General features: G+C 39.2%; 1 protein-coding gene across 6 annotated transcripts in view; it reads right to left on the bottom strand.

Moving 5' to 3' along the window:
- The window catches only part of DOCK8 (dedicator of cytokinesis 8), a 92,360-nt gene that overhangs the window by 3,419 nt on the left and 64,580 nt on the right, over positions 1 to 24,361 (bottom strand). For 4 of the 6 annotated variants that reach the window (XM_034410291.3, XM_034410293.3, XM_034410296.2 and 1 more), the window contains 17 exons: positions 23,357 to 23,502; positions 21,774 to 21,956; positions 21,445 to 21,580; positions 18,489 to 18,576; positions 16,570 to 16,626; positions 15,065 to 15,161; positions 14,046 to 14,180; positions 12,502 to 12,654; positions 11,601 to 11,759; positions 10,328 to 10,428; positions 9,218 to 9,410; positions 7,600 to 7,743; positions 6,403 to 6,534; positions 5,211 to 5,345; positions 1,802 to 1,891; positions 783 to 1,019; positions 132 to 275 (listed from right to left, as the gene is read on the bottom strand). In XM_034410291.3, the coding sequence (XP_034266182.2) occupies positions 132 to 275; positions 783 to 1,019; positions 1,802 to 1,891; positions 5,211 to 5,345; positions 6,403 to 6,534; positions 7,600 to 7,743; positions 9,218 to 9,410; positions 10,328 to 10,428; positions 11,601 to 11,759; positions 12,502 to 12,654; positions 14,046 to 14,180; positions 15,065 to 15,161; positions 16,570 to 16,626; positions 18,489 to 18,576; positions 21,445 to 21,580; positions 21,774 to 21,956; positions 23,357 to 23,502 (2,330 nt within the window). The remainder of the gene's footprint in view (positions 1 to 131; positions 276 to 782; positions 1,020 to 1,801; positions 1,892 to 5,210; positions 5,346 to 6,402; positions 6,535 to 7,599; positions 7,744 to 9,217; positions 9,411 to 10,327; positions 10,429 to 11,600; positions 11,760 to 12,501; positions 12,655 to 14,045; positions 14,181 to 15,064; positions 15,162 to 16,569; positions 16,627 to 18,488; positions 18,577 to 21,444; positions 21,581 to 21,773; positions 21,957 to 23,356; positions 23,503 to 24,361) is intronic. The other 2 variants (XM_034410292.3, XM_034410298.3) reach the window with 1 other exon arrangement.

The following is a 24,361-nucleotide window of genomic DNA, read 5'->3' as shown; positions in this document are numbered from 1 at the left end:
TTTCCAGAATGGGTATGTGCACACATAGTTATGACATTTTCGTCATTGTTTTCCCAATATGCCAGTATGGCTGAACAAAAAAAAATAGTACTCTGCAAAGTATAGGTATGTTATTATTTATCCTTATGTACCTGGTTAACAGTAGCTCCTACAGAACCTTGAAGGACCATCTGAAGCATTTTGGCATCTGGAGGCACTTGGTTGGTGGCAACTGCTAGCTCAAGGGTTTTCTTTTGCATGTCTTCAATTGCTACTTCAATTGGCATCAACACATACTGAAATCAAAGATAGCCCATTCATAAAGAAAATACAGACATTAATAAAATAAAAGTCTGGAAGACAAGCATAGGGCTACAGAGTGGGAAAGGTCATCATATCACACATGTACACTGGAGTCGGGGGGGGGTTCCCCCAAGAATTTGAGAGATTTACTTTGTGTTATCTCTAATACCTTTTTAAGGACTTGACTAGAATATCTTGTCTGCAAAGCATCAAAGTTACTTAGTAAATGGCAATAGTGACCCAGCATTTTTTATATCTCTCTTTTGCTATTTAGGGATCCTAGACTGCGTTTTTGCAGTCTAGGTATTGTAGCCTCTACACCATGAAGTTAAAAGAGTTTGTAGTTTTAATAGTTTTTACTGGTCTTAAATTGACTGAGAATTGTATCTTCAGCAATTGTGATCAGAGATAACTCCAAAAGTAGAGAAAAGGTGACTGAAAAGCCTAATACTGCCCTGAAGCTACAGATTCACTGTTCCTCCTTAAGATACATGCATTACCTCCTCCTTTTGAATTACGTTGATTCTAGTTTTGATGTAAGGAAAAGCATGCATTGTGGTCAAAATGGTCTTCCTCTTATATTGTTCACTCAGCTCTCCTCGTGGACGTCCATCCTGAGTAAAAGGGGTGGTGTACATAAATCGTCGAAGATCAAAGTTTTTCTCAAAGGGGGTTACTCTGTCTTTCATCTCATAGTCATCAAAGTATGGTTCCACAAAAGTAATTTGTATATAGGCCTGGGGAGAAGGTAAAGTGGGTAAGTCTTATGTGTTAATTATTACTATGATTCATCACACAGTCAGCTAGATATTTAGACTGGATTTGAGATTTTTATCTATCTTTGGACTCCTTCCCAAGGATCTGAGACAGGCAGATGTTGTTTGATGCTGCTGAAGGTATTGTCACAGAATGTAATTATTATTATTTGGGGTCTTCACCTCAGTATTGCCTCCTGATTACTGCCTGGAGTTGTCCTTGCTTATTTTTTAGCAAGGTTTTTCAGAAATAGTTTGCCCTTGTCTGTTTCCTAGGCAGAGAGAGAGAGAGAGAGAGAACGATGGCCCAAGATAACTCACTTGGCTTCATGCCCAAGTTGGGACTACAACTCACAGTCTCCTGATTTCCAATGCGATGCCTTAACAAGTAGGGCCTTGTAGGTTAATTATTATCAAGCCTAAGCTAAAGAGAGTCACACATGGAAAAGAGAAGGTATTTGTTGTACTTGTTCTGGATCCTATTCTTATTTAGTTAACATTCATTAGCAATCCAGCCCCCACCGTGCAAGACTGGATCTTGAAGACCACTTGCAAGACTGAACTCCAGTCTCTTTCTGCCATACGATCCTGGAATGTTCACCACAGGCATCTGGATCCTGCAAGACTATGCTGGTGTCTTCCCAGACTCTGCTCCCTTTTCATTTGGACAAACTTGTTGTCTTAATTTAGGTTCAGACTTTAGGAGCTTTTAACGGCAAAATAAAAGATTTTTAACTGTAAAGTTAGAAGTAGTGTTTCCATACCTTTCTGGGATCTAACTTCTTCTTTTCGACAGGAATAGAGTCTTTGATCACAACAATGCGATCTTCTCCAAAGCATTGACCATAAAATCCCTGAGAAGGAAACAAACTCACGAGTATAGGTAATACGTACACACACGTCTACGAAATAAGTCACGTGATAAGATGAAGTGCAATTTAAGGTGCTATTTTTGACTTTTAAAGTCCTACATGACATGGGGCCAGACTATCTGAGGGACCACCACTCTCCGATTACATGAACACATCCCATCATATCCAATAGAGAGGAAGGATGATATCTAGGAGATGAACCTTTTCTGCTGTAGCATTTCTCCTCTGGAAGTTCAGAGAGCCGTGGTGGCACAATAGTTAGAATGCAATATTGCAGTCTACTTCTGCTGACTGCCAGCTGCCAGCAGTTCAACAGTTCGATTCTCACCGGGTCAAGGTTGACTCAACCTTTCATCCTTCAGAGATTGGTAAAATGAGGGACAATATGCTGACACTTAGAGAGGGCTGTAAAGCATTATGAAATAGTATATAAGTCTGTGCTGTTGCTATTGCTATTCATCCCCCTGAAGTGATGCTAGCCCCAATCCTTCTGGCTTTCTGAAAAGTTCTCAAACATGCTTTTTTCATCAGGCTGGGGAGTCTGTGGAAACAAGGTGGTCATTCATTGGCTGCACCACATATAATATGCTGATTTTAACCCCCTTGTGATCTTGTACTTATTTATGTTTAATTATTTAAGTGTTTAGGTGGTTTGACAATAGGTTTAAAAGAAGAAAAAAAAAGGCTACCCAAGCTATAATGAGAACCAACATACTCAAAGCATTAAAAGGACAAAATATTAAATGCATCCAAGGAGTTGGTGTGGTAGACTACAGTATATCCAGGAAATAGCAGAGTACATTTTATTGCATTATGATTAGACACCTGCACGTCTAATCATGCTCCTGATTATGGCCAAAGGCTCACCCATCACATTCCACGCATTTAGCAAGTGAGTTTGGCGACAATTTTTCTTGGAAAGCAACCCCTCATGCCTCCTGAGCCATAGCCAGCATCTCACAAATCTTATCAAAGGTCTCAACTCATGCAAAGTAATTACACAAGTGAAAAGTCCTCATTCTATCCTAGTGAGTCAATTATTAGTTCACAATAATATGAACAAAAACTGCTGCCAATATCACAGCAAGATCTCTTCCCACCTTGAGCAATACTTCTTCATTGGTTTGTGGAGAGAGAAGAAAAAAAGCAAAACTGTTGTTCTAATGCTCAGGTTGCAGCTTCTAAAGGTCACCCAATCTATCCAATGAATTCAAGCTCCTTGTCATCTTATATTTTGTCATCATGTATTGTATGACAGGTGTTGGAATACAGTGTTCATGTATTTTGTACAACTACAGCAGTATTCTGTAGAGACATACATTTTTCAACCAGTAGATGGCAGTGTTCATAAGTTTGTAGTTGTATCTATGGTATACTCTACTCTATGTCTTCTCTCTGAATAAAGTTTCCTGTTTCCTGTCCCAGTTAAGCAGAAAAGCACATGTGGACTGTGCACTGTTTGCTCTGTAGGTCTATATATAGAATTTCTAAGAATAGGATAGCAGGATTCTCCTTAAAAAGCCTTAGCTTTGGCCCTTATACTATCCTGGAATATATTCAGCCTCAGAACAAGTCAATTATTTATGATAGGAAAATGTTTTTTTATAGAAGGAAAGAATTAGAAAAAGTAGCTGGGCAGATTTTTTAAAATAGTGGTTCATCCTAACATATGGGTCTTTTATATTGTTTAATTGTATTTTAAGATGCAAGTAATACCTTATATTATTTGTGTAGAATGGTATTTATACAGTATAAACTAGAGATTATTAACAGCATGATATTTAGCTAACTCGAACTTTTAGGAGAAGGGGGAAAGTTTATATGAATATCAACTGTGGTTTCTAAAATGTTACTATTGATTAACATAAAGTTGCTAAAATTGTACATACAAAGCTAAGTGTAGCAAAGTATATTATTGTGTTATATGTTTCTATTTTAAGCTTAATAATACTAAAATCTCCATTGTGTTACTTGTTTATGCATAGTAGAAAAAACAAAAACAAAATGAAAAGAAAAAAAAGAAAAAGAAAGGGAAAAATACAACTCCTAAATGTAGGTAGTTTCTGACTTCCCCCTTTATACCACTCATTTGTGTTATTTATAAACCTTTAGGGCACATTAAAAACCACAGTGTGTTTATTTTTGCCTTGCTGTCTGATATACAGAGGTAGGGAAACCATTCTTCGAATTTGGCTAAACTTCTGTTGTGAAATTAGGCTGTTAATTTTGCCATTGCTGCATATTGTCCAAGTATAAGTTTTCAGGGACTTCCTAACAAATTGAACTCTTTTCTTAGCAGTGATCTAAATCATCCACTTTCTCTTTTCATACTATCCATCTCCATCTGCTTGTCAGTCACTGGGGCTCTTAGTACACCATTTTTCTCACCTCCTATCACTCAAGCGTCCTCTCATTCTTCTGCTACAAATCTCTGAAAAGGTCAGAATTCCTCTGCAGAATCACAATCAAGCAGGCACAACCATTGGGAGGACAATAACTCTGTCAAGCTAATTTGTAACTCCTAAATCCTAGAGCACTGCAATGTTTTGTTAAAGTGCTTGGTTTTCTCATATAAAGCGATCCTCATTCTCACATTTCAAACACACATTTCTGCCATTCACTAATTATAAGTTTTTAACTTTCATTTCAAATCCTGAAGCCCTGAACAAAATCCATGAGGTTTTATTGGTTTTGTTTCAGTTCCTTTATTCTCATGAGGTAAAGGAGTAAAGGAGTAAAGGGGTAAAGGAATGAGGACTTAATCATCTGATATAAAAGGTTAATGTATCCAGTTTCCCTTGAAAGCTCACTAATTTTACAGGGAAATTTTTCATATTAAAAAAAAAAAACCATTGTATCCTCTCTTTGATGTCCCCATTTTTTTTTCATTGCATCCTGAGCTTTTCTACTGCTATAGTTCCCCTTATTTATATGACCACGCCTTATTTAAATGACAAATGGTAACTAGAGGTAACTAGAAAGCAATGGAAACTGTAATACTAAACGCTTTCTAATTTATAAAGATCTTTTAATGTTTAAGTTGAGCTAAATTCCTGGGTTCAAAATAATACTTAGTGAAATAAAATCTCCAGATCTGCATGGATTATAAATCCCAGAATACCAGAAGGCATTGTAGGGGCTGCTGTCCCATTACAATTGGGGGGCATGACATTGGGTAAGATTAGTTTAGGAGATTATAAACAAAATTATTCCTTTACCATATTTCCATTCAGTTTATAAAACTATATCTTTCTGAATACTCTTTTGCTACATTTTTTTTATTACAGGTATAACTACCTACCTCCAATCGGTGAGATATCTCAGGAAGTTTGGTTATGGCAGGCTCTTTATAAACAAATTCCTGTTCATCCAGATCTCCAAAGATGGCTCCATAAAAACCAACACGGAAATAGGTCCCAAACATTCTCTTTTGACCCTGATTGATGATTACAAAATCACAGAAATAAACCTGTCTTTTTGCAGCAGTTTTCCAAAGAGCAGTTGTATTTTACTTTTACATGTATCCTAGAAGAACTGACTAAATCAGGGGTCTCCAAACTTGGCAATTTTAAGACTTGTAGACTTCGACTCCCAGAATTCCCCACAGCTAGCTGAGGAATTCTGAGAGGTAAAGTCCACAACTTTTAAAGTTGCAAATATGGAGAGTTTTCTGTGTGAAAATCATTTCCTAGAATTTTATTGAAGGTGAATTTGGCTATTCTGCTCCCAATCACACCACTATCAACGTTAGCTACTTGTTTTATTACCCGATCAAAAATGTGTCTGTCTTTATCTCAATCAATCAACCCAAAATTTGGAGCAATTTACATAAAGAATTACCTAGTTTGCAAAAAAAAATGTATGTCTCTTAGTTGAATGTAAATATTTACAGAGCATTTATAACCTTACAAAGCTTTTTAGCTACTTGGGGAAAACATTGGAGTGGAATCCTATGCTAATAGAAATAGCATAGGAGACAGGTATTTATTAAATAGCACATCCTCACTAAAGTGAAATTTTAAGCAGGGGGGAAAAAGGGTTGTACAGGTAATCCTCAATTTATGGCCACAACTGAGACTAAATATTCTGTTGCTAAATGTTGTTAAGTGACTTTTGCCCCTTTTTATGACCTTGCTTGCCACAATTGTTAAGTGAATCACTGTAGTTGTTAAGAGAGTAACACAGTTATTAAAGGAATCCGGTTTCCCCATTGACTTTGCTTGTCAGAAGGTCACAAAAGGTGATCACATGGCCCTGGGACACTGCAACCATCATAAATATCAGCCAGGTGGTAAGCATCCAAATTTTGATCATATGACCATTGGGATGTTGCTACGGTCATAAGTGTGAAAAACAGTCACTCTTTTTAGTGCCGTTGGAACATTGAATGGTCACTAAATGAATGATTGTAAGTCAAGAACTACCTGTATTGCAAATATCCTTATCTTCCTAATCAATATACAAATACTGTAGCCCAACAACAGAAAAAGTACCTTATTTATTATGCTCTCAAAAGCCTTTTGGAGTTTACTGTGAACAGAAGAAAGCTTCCTAAAATCTCGATTTGTTTCCAAAATGGGGATGACAATCTTGTAGACCTCATTGACAATTTCATACAATCCTCCCTTGTGGAAAGAAGAAACATTTTTTTAAAGACTTTCAGTCATCCATCAGAAAATTACCACATTTAGAGCATCATGCCTGACTAAGAAATGTTTGCTCTGTTGTATATTTTCCCCAGTGAAGCCACAGTGACAAGGCTCACATGCTCACAAACCTTGCGTTTTTACACCATGCCAAACAAAACCAAGCAAAGTGCACCTCTGCTTAATGCACTATATAAATCAGATCACTGCTAATGTGTAAAGTCTCAATAAGGCTGTTCTCAATTCAGACAAAATCTTTTTGATATTGGATTTGCTATAGTTTGATCTAAAAGGATACACCGTGGAATATGAATGGTGACTATATTACTTTACTACAAAGTGGTATTGAAATGAAATTGTCCTCCCAAGTGACTAAACCAGGGGTGTCCAACCTTGGCAATTTTAAGACTTGTGGACTTCAATTCCCAGAATTTCCCAGCCAGCCATGCTGGCTGAGGAATACTGACAGTCAAAATCCACAAGTCTTAAAGTTGCCAAGGTTGGACACTCCTGGACTAAACAAAGAAAGAAATATACTTAAAATTTACAGAGCTTCATGTTCACTTCTTTAAACAAAGAAGCCAATCAAAGCCTTTTTATATACCATGAATGCAACAGCGCCCTCATGTATCCACCCACTTTAGGTTTTAAGCCATTTATGTTTTTAATCAAGCAATGCAAATAAGCAGAACATATATATTTTAAATTAAACAATGCCATTTATTAGGAAGTATTTCTTCTCTGTTGCAGTATCATTGCTCTAAAATAGCATCCCCCTGGAAATGCATACGGCTCCCTCTCCACAACTGTTCTACATGTCTTTGAAAAGCTGGATTGGCTCTCAGGCTTGGCGTTAAGATGGCTGTCAAGCCTCAGTTAGTTTTTTTTTTGAAGCATTGGATGTTCTGGATGTGCATGACTTTTACTTTCATTTTATTGATCCTATTTTGATGTAAGCCGCCTAGAGTTGCAGCAGCCTGTAAATCCAATTAAAGACATATATAAATAACTAAAATAAATAAAAGATGGTGTACTGCTTCTCACAGTGTTAAAAAACTCAGCAGCATTTTCCAGCAGTCCCACCAACCCGTGCTCTGAGAAATATCTTCCCGAGCAAACTCCATCTTCATCTGGAGACAGAATATGATCTGAAATAGCAGACTCTTCTAGGACATTGGAGGAAATATTCTGAAAAGGAGAACAAGAAGTTAGAGAACGGACAACTCTAGATATTGTATTCTATTGGAAATCTTTCTTTATTCCTTTTACTTTTTGTTTTATATTGTTAAAATATAATCTGGCAAAAAGAAAAAGAAAAAAACCCCCAAAATTTACCGACAAATATTCAATTTTTTTCTTCATCTCTCATAACTCAAGCAGTAATATATCTGGATGCTCATTTTCAGTTTGTATAGTAAAACATAGTTTGCCCACCAACAGTCTTATTTCCGAAATAAATCATTGATTTTAACTGAACTTTGTATTAAGGAGAGGAATTTTTGCAGTTAAATATCCTATTTATAATGATTTGCTTATTAATTCATCTGCTATATAACATGCTATAGTTTCAGAATTTCATTTGAAAACATATACATAGAAAAACATGTTTAATAAGATTGGCATGTGCCAGTTTTAAAGTATTCAGGGTGGCTTTTGAAACTGAAGAACATGTTTCACTGCATAAGGAACACTACAACACACTAAAAAGAAGACTGAACTTAAGGTAAGAATGGAAAGCAATGAACACAAGAGAGTTTAGGTTTGTCAAACTTGGAACATGCGGGCCTTGGATGTGCACATTTATATTCTCAATAACTTCAGATTTGGACAAGGGACCATATCTCTGCCCAGAGCTCTATATCCCTATAATAAATAATAAGAAGATAGGATAAATAGGGTAATCTTTTTTACAAATATCTGTGTAGTGCTTTCTCTTCACAAGTCCACTGCTTCGGTAGCATGCTTCTCCTGATTTGCATTCTGCTTTGTTAAGATTCACTCTTAACAAAGAGTGAATAAGTTAGGACTCACTGTAACTTTTTTTTTTTCTGTTGAGTCGTGTCCAGTTCTCAGAGACTGCCTGGACAAATCCTTTCAGTTTTCTTGGCAAGGTTTTTCAGAAATGTTTGCCTCCTTCCTAGCACCAAGAGGAAGTGACTGATCCAATGTCACCCAACTGGCTTCTAATCCAAGGCAGGACTAAAATTTATGGCCTCCTGATTTCTAGCCCGATGCCTTAACCATTACAGCAAACTGGCTCCCTACTCTAAATTAGGTAACTTTTAAATTGATACCTTGCCTATTTTGGTGTGGCATAGAGCTACGTACTAGGATGGAACAATAAGCTTTTGGATTTCTAAACTAATTATACTTAATTTGTAGTTTTCAGTGTGCAGATATGTTGCATACATAGAAAGAATTTAAATCTTACAAGCTTCTTATCTGCCTAGAAAGATTCATGCAGTACCAATAATGAGAAGTAGGCTCTGGTTCTCCCTGCTTTATTTCTGTAATTTGCTTTGACTACTGGTTTTTATCCTGTCACCCTTGCTAAGCTTCAGTGAATGTGCTAAGCATGTTTGGGATCAATCTAGCTTAACCCAGGACATTACCTTGGTTATCCAGAAAAAGACTTGCATGAAATGGAGTAATTTGCTCCTACCTGGAAAGTGACACTTCCAACTGGCAGATAGCTATGGTCCTCTAACATGCTCAAATATTCTGCCACAAGTGCAGCAGCATGAATGAGGCACATGGCAGCCTCTGTGTAGCATTTCTTCTTGGTGTGCTTCTCTGCCATGTTCTGAAGCCAGGTAAGCCTTAAGTCAGGTGAAGTCTGATACCCTTTGGCAATTCTAAGAAAATAATGTGATAAAAAGAATGTTTTGTTTGGCTTTTGATTGAATGATGAACAATATCATGTTATTAGATCTTGAAGCATAGCATCTGGCTTGAAAATGGCAAGTAATTAGAAAATAATAATATTCTATAGAATTTCTCAATCAATCTCTTTTACTACTAACATTATCCCAGAACTGCATCATAAACATCTCTTTCCTTAGGTTCTGTAACACATTTCTAATGAGCCCTTATATAGAGTTTTTTTAATGACACATTTATCAATAGGCTAAATTCCAAAGGTAATTTTAATGAGCTTTTTGCCATGTTGCTAAAAAAGAATAATCCTCAAATTAGGATCATAAGTGAACCTGCCCATCACCGTCATAACTTGTGAGGATTGTAAATTGGGTCACCCTGATTTTACAACCTTTTATTGTGGTGATCATTAAGTGAATGCCAGGGTTGTTAAGCACACCCATGTTGTGCTATGGGTTGCTTTTGCTGAGAAATGGAAGTAAAGTCCAGCTTTTAACAAAATCATTCTAAAACCTGGTCATGTGACCATGGGATGCTGCAAATTACTGTAAATGAAGCCTGGTTGTTGAGCACCTGAAGTGTAGTCACATGAATATGGGGGGAGGGGCATTCAAATCTGGGTCATTAGTACCCCAGGTAGGTCAATTATAATTTTTATGAGAAACTATGCTATAGAATCAATTTATTTTTGTCGAATATATATACCGGTAAAAAGAATTTAAAAACTTAATAAAATCCTAGATTAAAAACTTAATAATAAAGAACCCTCTTCTCCAAGGAGGATGCAATAACCCCTTCAGAAAAATAGATATTCAATACAAGACATCAAAAGTCTCTAAACTAGAATCTAAACTGTAAGTGATCTGAATGTTAGAAAAATGCTAGAGTTTTCAACCTGTACATAAGATCCATAAGCATCTCTGGGTCTTCTTGAAACTGTCGCATTTTTACTGTGTCTGATAATATGCAATTCAGATTGTGCAACAATTCTTCCACCTAAATAAATTTAAACAAATTTTCAGTTTTCCCCCCACAGATTCCAAAAAACAATCACTAATAAGGAAATGGAACCCCCCCTCCCCCCATGAAGAATATTGAAAACAGAGCTTCAGTTTTTCAACACCACCCAACACAATTGGGATCATATAATATAACTTCTAAAATATTACATTTCTTTCTTATTATATCATGTAGCAATGTTCCTCGAGGCACTGCAAAGTGAGCACAATTAGCAGTGTTTCACTTCCAGATCAAAGTAATCTTATTTGAATTAGAATATATCATCATAACCAATCAGGATAGGAATTCATCCTTTGCCTGAGGACTCAGCTTTTGTATTCTTGATTTTTGACAAACTGGGAATCAGATCAAGAATATTTCCATTAGCAACAGTTTCCTACTTCCTCCAACCTGCTAAAATAGTACTGATAGATTGGGGGTGGGGGAGTCAAGATTATTACATGATAGACTGTTTCTAAAACATTAAGGCTTTTCAGTTTTGTTTGCTGGCTCACATAAGCCAAGAACAAAAGGAGACAGGGACAAAAGACATATTTATTAAGTTGATATATTACTGTTTTATTCCTCTGGCTCTTTTAAATGTCATTCATGTCAGGCATCAATGGCACTATTTTTTGGACCTTCATGCCAACCGTTCCTTAACTAAATACTTATGGTTTCCTCTTTTGCCACCATTTTTTATTACCAATTACTTCATCCTCCCTCTAGGGCAAGGGTTTCCCAGATTTAACAATTCTAAGACATCTGGATTTCAACTCCCAAAATTTCCCAGCCAGCCATGGAAGAATTCTGGGAGGTGAAGTCCACAAGTCTTAAAGTTGCCGAGGTTGGACACCCCTGCTCTAGGGTAATTTGCAAAGCACAGTTTTGTAGAGTTTTTGTAGAGGTTAGATGCTTCTTCCTTGCTTTAAGCAACAACAAGAAAAAAGAGCACTCTAGGAACTAGCAATAAATAATCCCACAGTATTTTCCCTGAAGCTTTTCTAAAAATTATTGGCGAGATTAGATATAGCTTTGATTGCTGAAGTAAGTGCCTTTGCTGCTGTTTTTACCTATGAGTAAGCAATACGGGTTTTGCCCAATAAATTTACCTAAATATGGAAGACGTAAATTAATGCAAAAGAATTAAAGGTCACAAAATACCTTACCTGTCCTGGGAGCAAAGTTGATTGCATTTCTAAATCTTCCTCTGCATATGCCAAAATGGTCCGTAATGACCTTCTGAGATATTCTTCATTAAATTCTGAAGTCTTACCAACCAGAGATGCCAGGGACATTGTCACTTGCATTTTCACTCTTGCGAAGTTCTTTTATAAAAGAGAAAAAAACCCCCAAATTATTGATTATGCAAACCAGGTGCACAGATTTTTTTCATTAGTAGAAAGTTCCTGTGCATGAGATTTAAAACATTCACAACTTTCTAGTTTCTATACATAGAATTTCTTAGAATTTCCTCTTGAGTGAATGAGACAGAATCCTTATTTCTGAGACAGTCCTATTGAACACAACAACAGAATCAAACTTTATGGAAGTTATGCTTTGTTTATTTTGCATAATGGCATTTCCTTAAATTATTCTAAGTTCAAGTTGAAATAATGAGGTTGAGATACAATTAAATATTGAAATGTATGATATTCAAAAATCCAACTTATGCTGTTATTTCTTTCTATTCTAGTTGTACATTTGAAATTAAGTAATCGTTGATAGTTTACAAGATTATTTTAAATACACCATCATTCTAAATTCTGAATTTCATAGTTACAACACTGATCGGTGTAAAAATAATTATTAAAAATATGATCTTCATCCTACCCACTACCAATTTTCCCAAATCTCCCAAAGCAATGCATGGAATACAGACAGGCCTTTTCCAACTGAAAGTGAATCCCTTTGCAAATAGCGAATAATAACATCTGGTGCATGGACCATATAAAAAGAACTGAAGAAGGAAAAATAGATGTTAATTATCCTATAAAACATAAAGAAAGTGGAAACACAAACTGTGATTCAGGCCATGACTAGAAGAAAGAACATCATCTCTACTCTTACACTGCTGGAGCTGAAGCTGTATCTCATCAAGAAGTAAAGGGTGGCGCAAGCTTGAACGCGAGTAGTGTCAATACTGCTACTGCAGTGCTGCAGAACTTTCTGGCACAGATCAGCACATTGCTCTACTTCTTCTTCAAAGAGCCACTCGCCAAACTGCAGGAGAAAAGACTGTCAAACCAAACAGCATTGGGCTCTTCAGTTGGACCAATTAATGACAGGTAATTATAGAAAGAATCGTTGCATTCCTTTAAAATCCTCCACTTTTATGACTGTAGGCCACAGAGGAGCGGAGGTCACCATGAAAGGATTTACAACAATAGTAAAAATAAAATACCCAATCAAAATATTTTATAAGGAAGACAGATTTCCATTATACAGGTAGTCCTTGATTTACAATGGTTCATTTAGTGACCATTCAAACGGCACTGAAAAAAGTGACATGACCATTTTTCCTACTTACAATCATTGCAGCATCCCCATGGACACACAATCAAAATTTGGACTCTTGGCAACTGGCTCATATTTATGACAGTTGCAGTGTCTTGGGCTCATGTGATCACCTTTTGTGACCTTCTGACATGCAAAGTCAATGGGAAAGCCAGATTCATTTAACAACCGTTTTACTAACTTAACTGCAGTGATTCACTTAACAACTGTGGCAAGAAAGGTCACAAAATCTGAGCAAACCTCACTTAACAAATATTTTGTACAGCAACAGAAATGTTGGTCTCAGTTGTGGCCATAGTCACCTGTAGTTCTGATGCCTTCAGGAAGTTATTAAAATTTGGAAAACGATTCAAAAATTACATTTGATAAAGACTCATTAAGCTCTTTTATAATAAGGCTATTGCAAGCTATTTTATATGGTATGTCATAAGACAAATATAAATACAGTAAGATACAATAAGATCTATAGAATAATGAGCAGTCTGCCTATGGAAGTTTTAATGAAGCGTATAGAAGACCTCTCTTATGGGCAGTTTAACTTGTTATCCTGCGCATCACAGAGGGCTGTGTTACATAATCCTTCTGGTTGCTTTCATTTTTATAATTCCATGATTCAGCAGATACCAATCTAGTCTGACATTCTGTTATCCTTAATGGCTAAGCATAGAGCAGGAGAAACACAGTCCTTCTATTCCTTCCTGTTCTTCAGTTGCTAATATATTGAGACATGCTGTTTTTAGTTCTGGAGATAACATGTAGGCACCCCTGACTAATGAACTTGGTGTATACATAATGCTGACTCTGTAAACCACTTAGAGAGGGCTGTAAAAGCACTATGAAGCGGTATGTAAGTCTAAGTGCTCTTGCTCTTGCTATAAAACAAATATATTTTTTTCTACTTGATGTTTTTTCCATACCTTGGAAATTGGAGTTCATCAATTCCACTTAATTGTTCATGATGTGTGTGACCTATTCTCTGCAAAAAGCCAAGTTGAGGGCCCTTTCATTCCAACTACAATGTAACATTATGTGGGAATGGAGCTGAGATTCCAAACAGAGTGAGAAGAATGTGAAGACAAAATAAAGCCAATGCTTACCTTGACAATTAATCCTCGGAGGGTTGCAAAGCAATGGGTCAAATAGGTTGTGCTCTGATCATAGCTCAGAGAATTTATGAGGACCTTCAACACACCTCCAAAGATGTTCATCTTGCAATCCATAGCTAATGTTGCCTGTTGAAAGGAAAGGGAGACTTCTTAGGGGCTTTATGGCATACAATATTGGTCCAATCTTGTTTATTGTGGCATGATTTGCAATCCTACATGCTTTGGGGTCACGTTTATTCATTTAGGAATAATGCAGAACTGTTAATGACACATTTTTTTCAGTTTTGACGTTTTTTATTTCTGAATTTGTTTCATGCTATGATCTCGCCTGAAATCTTTTAAGATGAGGGACAGTGAAAATAATTTTAAATGGAAAAAAGTATGTAAGACATCTAGTAAACAAAGTTTATGCCTCAATATGTTCTCATCCTCTTTTCTCTTTGATGCTATTTATGCTGCTGAGAACAAAATATGAGATTCTATAAACAATTTAAATTTCTACGTCTTTAATTAAGACAATTCACTACAGCAATGCCAGTCGTTTTGTGAAGTTTCTAATAATTATAATATATATTGCTGGGCTCCTCACAAAACCAGAACAAAAGTTTAAGAGTAGGCTGTTTTAAGCAATTTGTGCATAATGCAGTTGTGCCTCTTCTCTTCACAGTTCAGAGTCTTATTGGACAAATGCCACCTACATTTCAATAATAAAATAAAAACCCAGCCTGTTACAGAAGGGCACTAAATTAGATTTATTCTACTGTGCTTGAAGGATTATCACATCATCTCAAAATATTAGAAACTCATTCTCTACACCACAATGAGTGGGAACTGTAAAACAATTTAGCTTTGTTCCCTAGCATTTGTAGAATAACATTGGTTATTGAAGCTATTTCTGTAAAATGAGTTTAAAATGTTGTTGTGCAATCCAATGACAAAAAGACTAACTGAATTCTTCTTCATTTCTCTGGCTGTAAGTATTGGCTGTCAGCCTTTTTTAAATTTCTCACCTGGATGATATTCTCTTGCATATCTAAGATGATCAGATTAGCTTCTGTAGCCAGGTTTCCACTAATCAGAGATTCTTGATCAATTTCAGTTTTTGTTCTGTAAGAGCAACAAATGTTATTAAATATTCACAAACCAAGGAATACAATAATATCTTACATTAGAGAGGTAACATCGATGAAAATCACAGTTTTAAGTTTTACAAGACTGACCCTCTAAGTCAGTGATGGCGAACCTTTTTGGCATTTCATGCCAAAAGTCTTAGCGCGAGAGCGCTCTTGCGCTCCTGCGTGCCAGCACCCATAATGCAATGCGTGTACCCAGTTGCGCATGCGCACAGGACACACCCCCATGCTCCCCTGCGCATGCGCCCCACATTGCGCATGCGCATCCCCAAACATGCCCCCCCTTTTTTCCAAGAGGGCCGGTGTTCTTAACAGAGGACAACTAGGTACCAGCCCATTCCATGGCGAGACAGCCGTTCCCCAGACAGCGCATGGCGCCGCCAAGATGGCGGGGCCAAGTGCTCTGCCGGGGAAGCTCTGAACGTGCGGCTTGCCTGGGCTCCTTTCTGCTGGGAGTCACTGTTCCCTGGCTCAGCGCGGAACCCCCACCCGACCCCCACCACTGCGCTGCCTGGGGTTGGGCCCATCACTTGACCCCCGTCACACCTGCTGCTGTGCCGCCAGCCGAGCCAACACCGGGGAAGGAGCAGCAGGCAGGGCAGCCAGCCGCCCAACCAGCAAATGCTACCCTGTGCACCTGAGCCGGCCGGTCGCTCTTGCCCTTTCCCCTGCAGCCTGTGGCTCCCAGCAGGGAGGAGCCCAAGCAAGCCGCCACACGTTCGGAGCTTCCCTGTTGGGGCCGAGAGCACTTCTGCTGTATGCCGCCATCCCTTCTCTGGGGAAGAAGTGAGCTGCCGGAGGAGCAGGGAGCTGGTCAGGCGGCCTCCTCCGACCCAGCTGGCCTGCTTGCCATGATGCTGGTGACAGTGGTGTGCCCCAAGCGCAGTGCACAAACTTTCCCCGATGCTTCCCAAACTTCGGTGCAGGGCTGAGGGCGGGTGGGAGGCAGAGAGGGAGGAGCAGGCAACTGCTATGCCTCGGGGTCATGTGGTCACCTGCACAGGCAGCCCATCCCCCCACCCTCATCAGCTGCTGGTCCGCAAAAGCCCCGCCAGCCACACCTGCTCGTCCAGCGGCTCCCAGCAGGAGGAGCCCAGGAAGGGCGGCGGAGTCTGCACATTTGGAGGCCAAAGTGGCCCAGTGAAGATACTGCTGTGACCACCCGCACATACAACCCCCCGTGCCCCGTTTTGGGCCTGGAAAGGCTCCTGCACCAAACTTTGCCGGCATGAACAGTCTGCCAACGCTGCTCCTCCTCCTGCCAGCCTCGAGCTCCGGGCAGCATCCAGCATGGTCATTCACACTGGCAAAAGTTGGTGCAACCCTCTCCAGCCACTTCTTCCAAGGGAGCATGACCGCTTCCCAGCCGGCGGGCCTCTTACCGTTTATCGCACTCTCCTCCGATCCTCATGGGGGCAGCTTGCTTCTCCTTCTCCTGGCTGCGAGGGGTGAGGGGGCACGCCGGAACCCAGAAGAGGAAAAGGAGCAGAGCTGCTGGCTAGGCCGGGGTTTCCCTATCTCCCTGCCCGAGTGGCCCCAAACCTCCGGCGGGGAGGGAGGGAAGTCCCAGGTCACTATTCCTGCTCTTGGGGAAGTGGCAGTGAGGGAACCCCCGTTGCCAGGGGCGAGGGGATGGCGGCGGCAAGGACTGGCTGGCCAGGGCTTCCCTTCCTCCCTGTGGCAGCCCATGTGGATCCCAGGCAGTGCAGCTTCAGGGCCTTTCCTCGTGGTGTCGATGACAAGGTAGGCAGGCAGGCGAGCGGGTGCAGGGGAGCGACTGGGGGAGTGCTCCGGGTTGGCAAGGGGGTGGATGACCTGGGGCACGCATGTGCACCAGCCAGCTAGTCTTCTGTTTAGTGGCACGCATGCATGCGCGACAATCAGCTGGCCGGCTGATCTTTCAGTTTCTGGCACTGCAGCACACGTGAAGGTCAGCTGATCGTCGCGTGCGCATGCGCACTAGTAACCAGAAGACTAGCTGGCCGATGCGTATGCGTGTGCCAGAAACCCAGAAGAGGAATGGGTGATGCCTCACGTGCCAGGTGAAATGGATCTGCGTGCCACTTCCGGCACATGTGCCATAGGTTCACCAACCTGGCTCTAAGTCATTGTTCGCATATTAGCTTAGAAATTTAAACTGCTATTTGGAAATCAACATAAGCTATTCTTTGATGCAGGGCTGAAATGTAAAATTTGTTACTACTGGTTCTGTGGGCGTGGCTTGGTGGGGGGGGGGTGATGTGGGTGATGTGACTGGGTGGGCATGGCCAACTTTTTTTTTTTTTTACTTTTCAAAGCATTTTTTCTACCACCTCTTCGACCAAAGAGGTTGCAAAATAATGCTTTGAAAAGCCTCTGCTGATCAGGCAACTCAGCTGGGATCGTCAGAGGCTTTTCAAAGCATTTTTTTTATCACCTCTTTGGCCGAAGAGGTTGCAGAAGGCCTGGCAAGTACAGTTGCTACATAAAATGAAAACCCAGCCCAGATCTTCTCAAAATGATTTTTACCAAAACACCAAGTCACTAATATTATAGTTCCAAGGAATGGTTTAAATTATTTTATCTGTGTAATGAACCACTGAGTTTCATAACTTGCTATATACACTAAGATGATTCAAATAAATCGGAAGTCAAATAAATTTTGACTTCTATTCCTTTTATAAATTTTGGCACCTGTTTTAAGATAGACCTTATTAGGACAGATGTTTCACACCGCATTCTGCAGGTTCTCATTGTTAAAATTAAAAAAAGAATATGGCTTAAATGACTATTTTACTTGGTTTATTGTTTTATACTAAAGATTCCAAGCTGGGCAGGAGAAATGCCTTCCTTTTCCTCAGCTGTAAGAGCCTGGGGGAAAAACTACATAAAATATAGCTTGTCTTTTGTTGGCAGCTCCAAATCCACATGAAACTGAAAATGGAGAGAGACACTGCCGTGTTTTCTTGGCAGTGTCTATTTGTTCTTGGCTCTTGCAAACTCCAAGAGAAACAAACAAACATTTGTGTATTTGTTTGAACAGGAGTCTAGTAATTCCCATTTTATTTAGCGTACCACCCAAAGGGATTCTGGTGTGTTTAAAACTACCCTCCTTAAATACTGAGAACTTTTGCTGCTGATGACAAGAGAACAAAGGGATTTCAGAGATTTCTCTCCATGGAGTTTTACAGAAAGCTACACATGTATCTGTTCAGGATGCTTTGAAGATAGAATTTCCTGCCTTGGTACAGGGAGTGAACCTAGATGGCCCTTGAAAGAAGCAGTTCTGGTAAAGGTGATATACATTCATTAAATTACTCACTTATCTTGTGTTTCGTTTGCTTGCCGCCACTGTGTCTGCTCTTTTCTCCATCGTAAGTTCTCATTCGACCCTGGGAATCTATCATTCCCTGCAAAGGGCAACATTCACAAATCACACCGAAACTTTAATATCAACATTTCTCAGGCGATAGGAGCTTTTGCAAGAGGCTACATCCACCATGATTGCAGCCAGGAGAAATGTATCTTTTTGCCCGCAGAGGCAATGAGTAGATTTGATATGAAATTATTCAAATGTGACAGATGGGAACAACGTGTTCCCAAGACATACAAAGCACTGGTCACAGAATCAAGACAATTATAAAGCAAACAAAAGACCAGATGTGAATAAAGGAACGACATTCAGAATCCAGCTGTTAGTGAGGTGCAAGAGTCATTCATGGTCTATCCTCTTAATAAAAAAATATGTGGAAACAATCTCTGCTGCTGCTTTTCTTCAAACAAGTAGAAAGATTGTAATAGACACACATAACCCTCAAAAAATCCTTTGTGAGGAGCTATGACTGAATATTATTTCTGCCAGATCGGACCTGCAAGCTACCAGATGAAAACAACCTGCAGCCTCTTTTTAACAATGAAAACAGCTCACAATCCAGCAGCTAGCTTTAGTTCATCGTGTGTTTTGTATGAAGTAGGCATTCAGATCTGGCTCTTAAAAACATTACATTATACAACTGAAGGTCAAGAACAAACTGAATAATGACCGAGTTCAATTGTAGATTTAAAGAAGGTGGATGAGAGGCACAAACATCAATCAATTCAACTGATCTAATATTTATAACCATTTATAGTATATCTTATTAAGATTGGTGAGTAGTGCTTTTTGATCTTAGAAAAAAAATATAATGCCTAGGCAATCCCAGGTTAGCAAAATAAATTCAGCATTTTCCCTCCAGGGTTCATGCACTTCTACAGTGTTACCATCTCTCTTCCCAATTTCTCAAAAGCAGCCTGAAAACCATCCACAATCGTCTTTAAATCCAACAAACTAGGAATGCTAATAGTCTGCAAAATATTTGCTTCCCTCTAAACTGCTGAAGTCCAACAGTCTTAAAAATGCCTTTTTAAAGACTTTTTACACATCACATCTCCACCATGTACATCCTTAACTTCATGTGATGTGCATCTCCTTTGAAGGGAGTTAAAAGGCATTAAGCTATCTTTCCCATTGAAAAATATGAGGCTCAGCAACTGGAAGGCCTCAAATAATGCAAATAATGACCATGGCTGTAGTTTCAGTATGCTTGCAACCACTGCTAAAATAAATTGGTGAAACACTTGAACCTAGTCCACTGTGAAATCACAGTGATCTAGAATGCTTTCAAACTGCCACAGATTCCTTGCAGAGAAAATATTTTGGTGTTCAATTTAAACATGAGAAGTTGGACAAATTTTCATGACTGAATTTGATCTACAAAACTACTGTACTATTGACCCGATTTATCTCAGTTCCCTCATCTATTCATATATGTCTGGCTTGCATCCCCTTCAGTTTTTGCTCAAAATTCTTGTTTTCTGTAAAGATTTTGTTTTGATGCAGGATTGACTCTTCTTTGTATTCTATCTCTGACTATTCTTAAGGAGGAATAAAGAAGAGGGAAGAAAGGCCACTCAATACCTTTTATTTTGAACTAGAACAATTTTTGAGAACCCCATTCTACTGAACCAACTCACCATGTTCAGCTCATTGATACTCCTGTAATTTCTTTATTAAACTCCCTTCTGCCAATGAGCTGATCCTGTTTCAGGATTCAATCCAAAATTACTTTCAGCTGCGTGCAGATTTATATGTTTGCCTTAGTGCTTCATAACATTTGGAGTTTTATGCCATCTGATAAAACCCATAAATGGGTCTCCTTTCCAAAGAAGGACAATGGTAGAGGAAAGAAGTGGTCAGGAATAACTCCCACATGACCTCAGGTTCCTGATTGCTAGCAAGCACACTGGGTGTAGCTTGCATCACACTAAAAATAACTTCAGCAAGGACCGCATCAAGATTCATATTGTGTCACCCAACTGTAAACACAGTCCTGATCACATAAAATAAACTGGGTGACTCTGGGCAGTCTCACAGGGTTGCTGTTTTTGTGGAGAAAATAGGAAGAGGCAGGCGTATTATGTAGGAGTGCCGCCTTCAATTACAGGTAGTCCTCAACTTACAACCATTCATTTAATGGCAGTTCAAAGTTACAATGGCAATAAAAACAACTTATGACTGTTTTTCCCACATGACCCTTGCAGCATCCCCATAATCACACGATCACAATTCAGATGCTTGGCAATTGGCTCATATTTATGACAGTTACAGTATCCCAGGGTCAGGTGATCACCTTTTGTGACCTTCTGACAAGCCAAGTCAAAAGGGAAGTCAGATACCATGTTACTAACTTAACAACTGCAGTGATTCATTTAACCAGAAAAGTCCTAAAATGTAGCAAAACTCGCTTAACAACTGTCTCACTAAGCAACAGAAATTCTGGGCTCAATTGTGGTCGTAAGTCATGGACTACCTGCATTTATAAAGTAATAAAGGCTAATAAAAGGTAAGGGGACGACAGAGAATAAGGTGACTGGATGGAGTCACTGAAGCAGTAAGCTTGAGCTTAAATGGACTCCAGAGGATGGCAGAGGACAGGAAGGCCTGGAGGAACATTGTCCATGGGGTTGCGATGGTTCGGACATGACTTTGCAACTAACAACAAATAAATGAATATCTGGTAATAGCAGCTGCCTGGTTTTGATTTTGATAGTAATATCCAACAATAACAGCACATCCCAAATTCATTCGCATCTCTGCCAAGTAACACCAATGGCAAATGCTATTTTGCTTTGAGTCTTGACTTTTATTACTTACTGAAAACCGTGGGAGGTGCAGGCACCATTTCTTTGCACTTCCAATGAGAAAAACAAACAGTCAAAGAACAATAGCAAAGACATACCAGCAAGGAGCTTGCTCCGCTTCACCATTTCACCTCTGGCCCCTTCTCCCCTCAGCAATGCCTCTTCTAGACGAGCTTTGGCATCTCGTGATTTCTTCAGGGCCTGAGTGCTGACTTTGTCTGAGCTTTGCTTGCCCTGTCCAAATAGAAGAATAAATTTACATCTTTAGGCAAGCATACTTCAAGACATAATAATAACCACCACCACGTTACTGAAGCCTTTTAAGAGCCCAACTCGGAATTTTGCCCAAGGATGCCAGTAAACATCCATCTGAGAAATAATCTTTTGCAGTGCAGTAACACTTTGATTTGAACATGATTTCTTCTACCTTGTATTCAAAGCCTGAGACGCAGATGAAAAGAAGATCTAAGATCCGGTTCAGCTGCAGAGAGGAAAGATCTGCAATCCATTTCTGAATAAGGTTCTGATCAGCATTCTTCATGATCCACAGGAAGCAGATCAAAAGATGTCGGGTTGTCTCAGGACTTAATGTGTTGTATGATTTGCAGGACTAGAAAGAGATGTCATGAAAAGTTGGTAAAGTAGCAGAAAGAAAATGTATCAGAAGACTTCCAATATAGCAAATTTTACCGCAGGAACAAAACATCGGAACATCACATCTTCAAATTGTGAGAGCTTCTTACTGTCATCTTAGAATGTCTTTTCTAATTAACAGCCAAGAGCCATTTTTATTACGGTAGCTTTTATTTTTTACTAGAGACATTTATATCCTGACTTTCTTCCAGCTCAAGACAACATACAGAGCACTTTCTCTTCCAATTTTTCCCTACAACAATCATCCTGTGAGTTAGGCTGAGTAAGAGTGTATTGGAATACATAATCTCCAAAATCTGTTCCTTTGACTTCCATGGTTGAAACTGACTGGAACCTGGACCTCCCTGATCCTATATTTTTACAACCTAGCTCATTTTTAGTGGTAATGCAGGGGTTAGAATGCAATACTGCAGGCTACTTCTGCTGACTGCTGGCTGCCTGCAGTCTGGCAGTTTGATTCTCACCAGCTCAAGGTTGACTCAGCCTTCTGAGGTGGGTAAAATGAGGACCCAGATTGTTGGGGGCAATATGCTGACTCTGTAAATCACTTAAAGTGGGCTGTAAAGCACTGTGAAGCAGCAAATAAGTCTAAGTGCTATTGGTATTGGTATTATTACTGAGCAAGGAATATCTTTATTTCAAATGGTGAGCAAGGATTCCTCCATCAATAGTTTTTTACTCAGCAGAAGCCAGCTCTTTATTTAACTGAAATAAAACTTCAGATGGTCGTCACTGAACTTCTTAATCACTTCTGATTCATGTAGGAAATGAAAGCTTTCCAATGTGAGGTTATGATAAACGGATAAGGAAAAAGATATGGATAAATATCCTAGTCTCCTGAGATGAAGATACACCTTCTTAAATAGAACTCAATAAGGAACCCTTTCAGATGGGTTTTCTATAGGGCTGATGTCATTTGTCAACTGAAAGCAGCTCTAAATCAAACATCCCACTACCAGATTAGTTTACACTGCTGCTTTACACAACGGATTAAATTCATTTGCTTAATCACGTGCAGTTGATCCCCTTAATCCAGGAGAGATGATAGAGTCTTCAAGATAGTTTGAACCATAACATCCATAATCCCTAGCCACACTGGCAGGGATAACTGCAACTGTAGTTCAAAACGTCTAGAGGCACTCTGCTGCCCACCCTCATTTTAGGTAGCGAAAGAAGTTTTTCCGTTTGGAAAAAATAAAGTGTACCTAGAACGTAAATAACTACCAATCTAGTTCAAATCAGAGAATGAGAGAAGTTTTGACAGCAGGGCTAATAATAGTTAATAACATAACAAGATAAAATCATAGGAACATTATTCAGGAAGGGACTCCTGTAAAATACTGTAAAAAGCCTTACCATCGTAAACATAGAGGAGCCAGAAGATCGTAAATTAAACTGATTCCCAGCAATAGCCAGAGCAATATTGTGGTTAATCTGGTTTGCTGATTCTTGTTCTTCATCTGGCCATGCAGCACGGCCTTTCCCATTGTGAACATCTGGAACTAAATTGGAAAGTGCAGGTTCTCTGAAAGGGGTTTTCAGCATGGCTTTTTCCATATTTCTCCAGTCAAAGACGTTTTGGATAGCTTATTCTCAGAGGAAGATGTATCAAGAGTGTATCTAGTAACCACTGAAATGCATTTATTTTGTTCTAACTGCTGTGGATTTTGATATTCTGGTCAATGGTCATAATAAACATAGTATAAATATGTAGCTAAAAACTTCTGCATCTGCAAATCTGAGTTGCAGCACTCCAAATCAATCAGCCCCAGACCTGCTCCTTCTAATCCTCTACTCTGTTTTTCTGACACAAGTGCTAACCCCATGGAAGCAAGGGCAACAGAGTATTAAAATATAACCAGGCTGAAAAGCCCAGAAATGCCAGGTTAAAGTTCCAATCAATAATGGGATATTTGAAAATACTTCTACATTTCTGAATAATCTGCATCCTAAACAAACTTAAATGAGATGGGCAGTGCAGAAATTTAAGAAATAACAAGGCTATTCCATATTAGCTGGAGTGGGATGGAAGCCTGTGAATTCTAGCATAAAACCTACACTCCATGTGAAAAAGTCCAGCACTGAAAACAATGTATCTTATATGATGTGTTTCTTGTGGATTTTTGAAATTTGTCCTGTCCCTTGATTAGGGCGAACTGGACTTTGTCTATTAATATTCCCACTGCTTAAAAGAGTTTTGTGTGCCATTATATGGTCCTATGTATGCATGCACTGTTTGATTTATATCCACCTTTATTTTTACAATTCTAGGTAGCTACCTAATTCTTCCTCTTCCTATTTTCCACATAATAGCCCTATGAGGTTCGCTGGGCTGAAAGAGGGTGACTTAAGCAGTTTACG

This window comes from Pantherophis guttatus, chromosome 2, assembly GCF_059756535.1.
Source record: "Pantherophis guttatus breed Tessera chromosome 2, ASM5975653v1, whole genome shotgun sequence".
Classification (NCBI taxonomy): domain Eukaryota; kingdom Metazoa; phylum Chordata; class Lepidosauria; order Squamata; family Colubridae; genus Pantherophis; species Pantherophis guttatus.
Note: the sequence above shows the minus strand (reverse complement) of the source record. Positions and strands in the feature narration are given on the sequence as shown.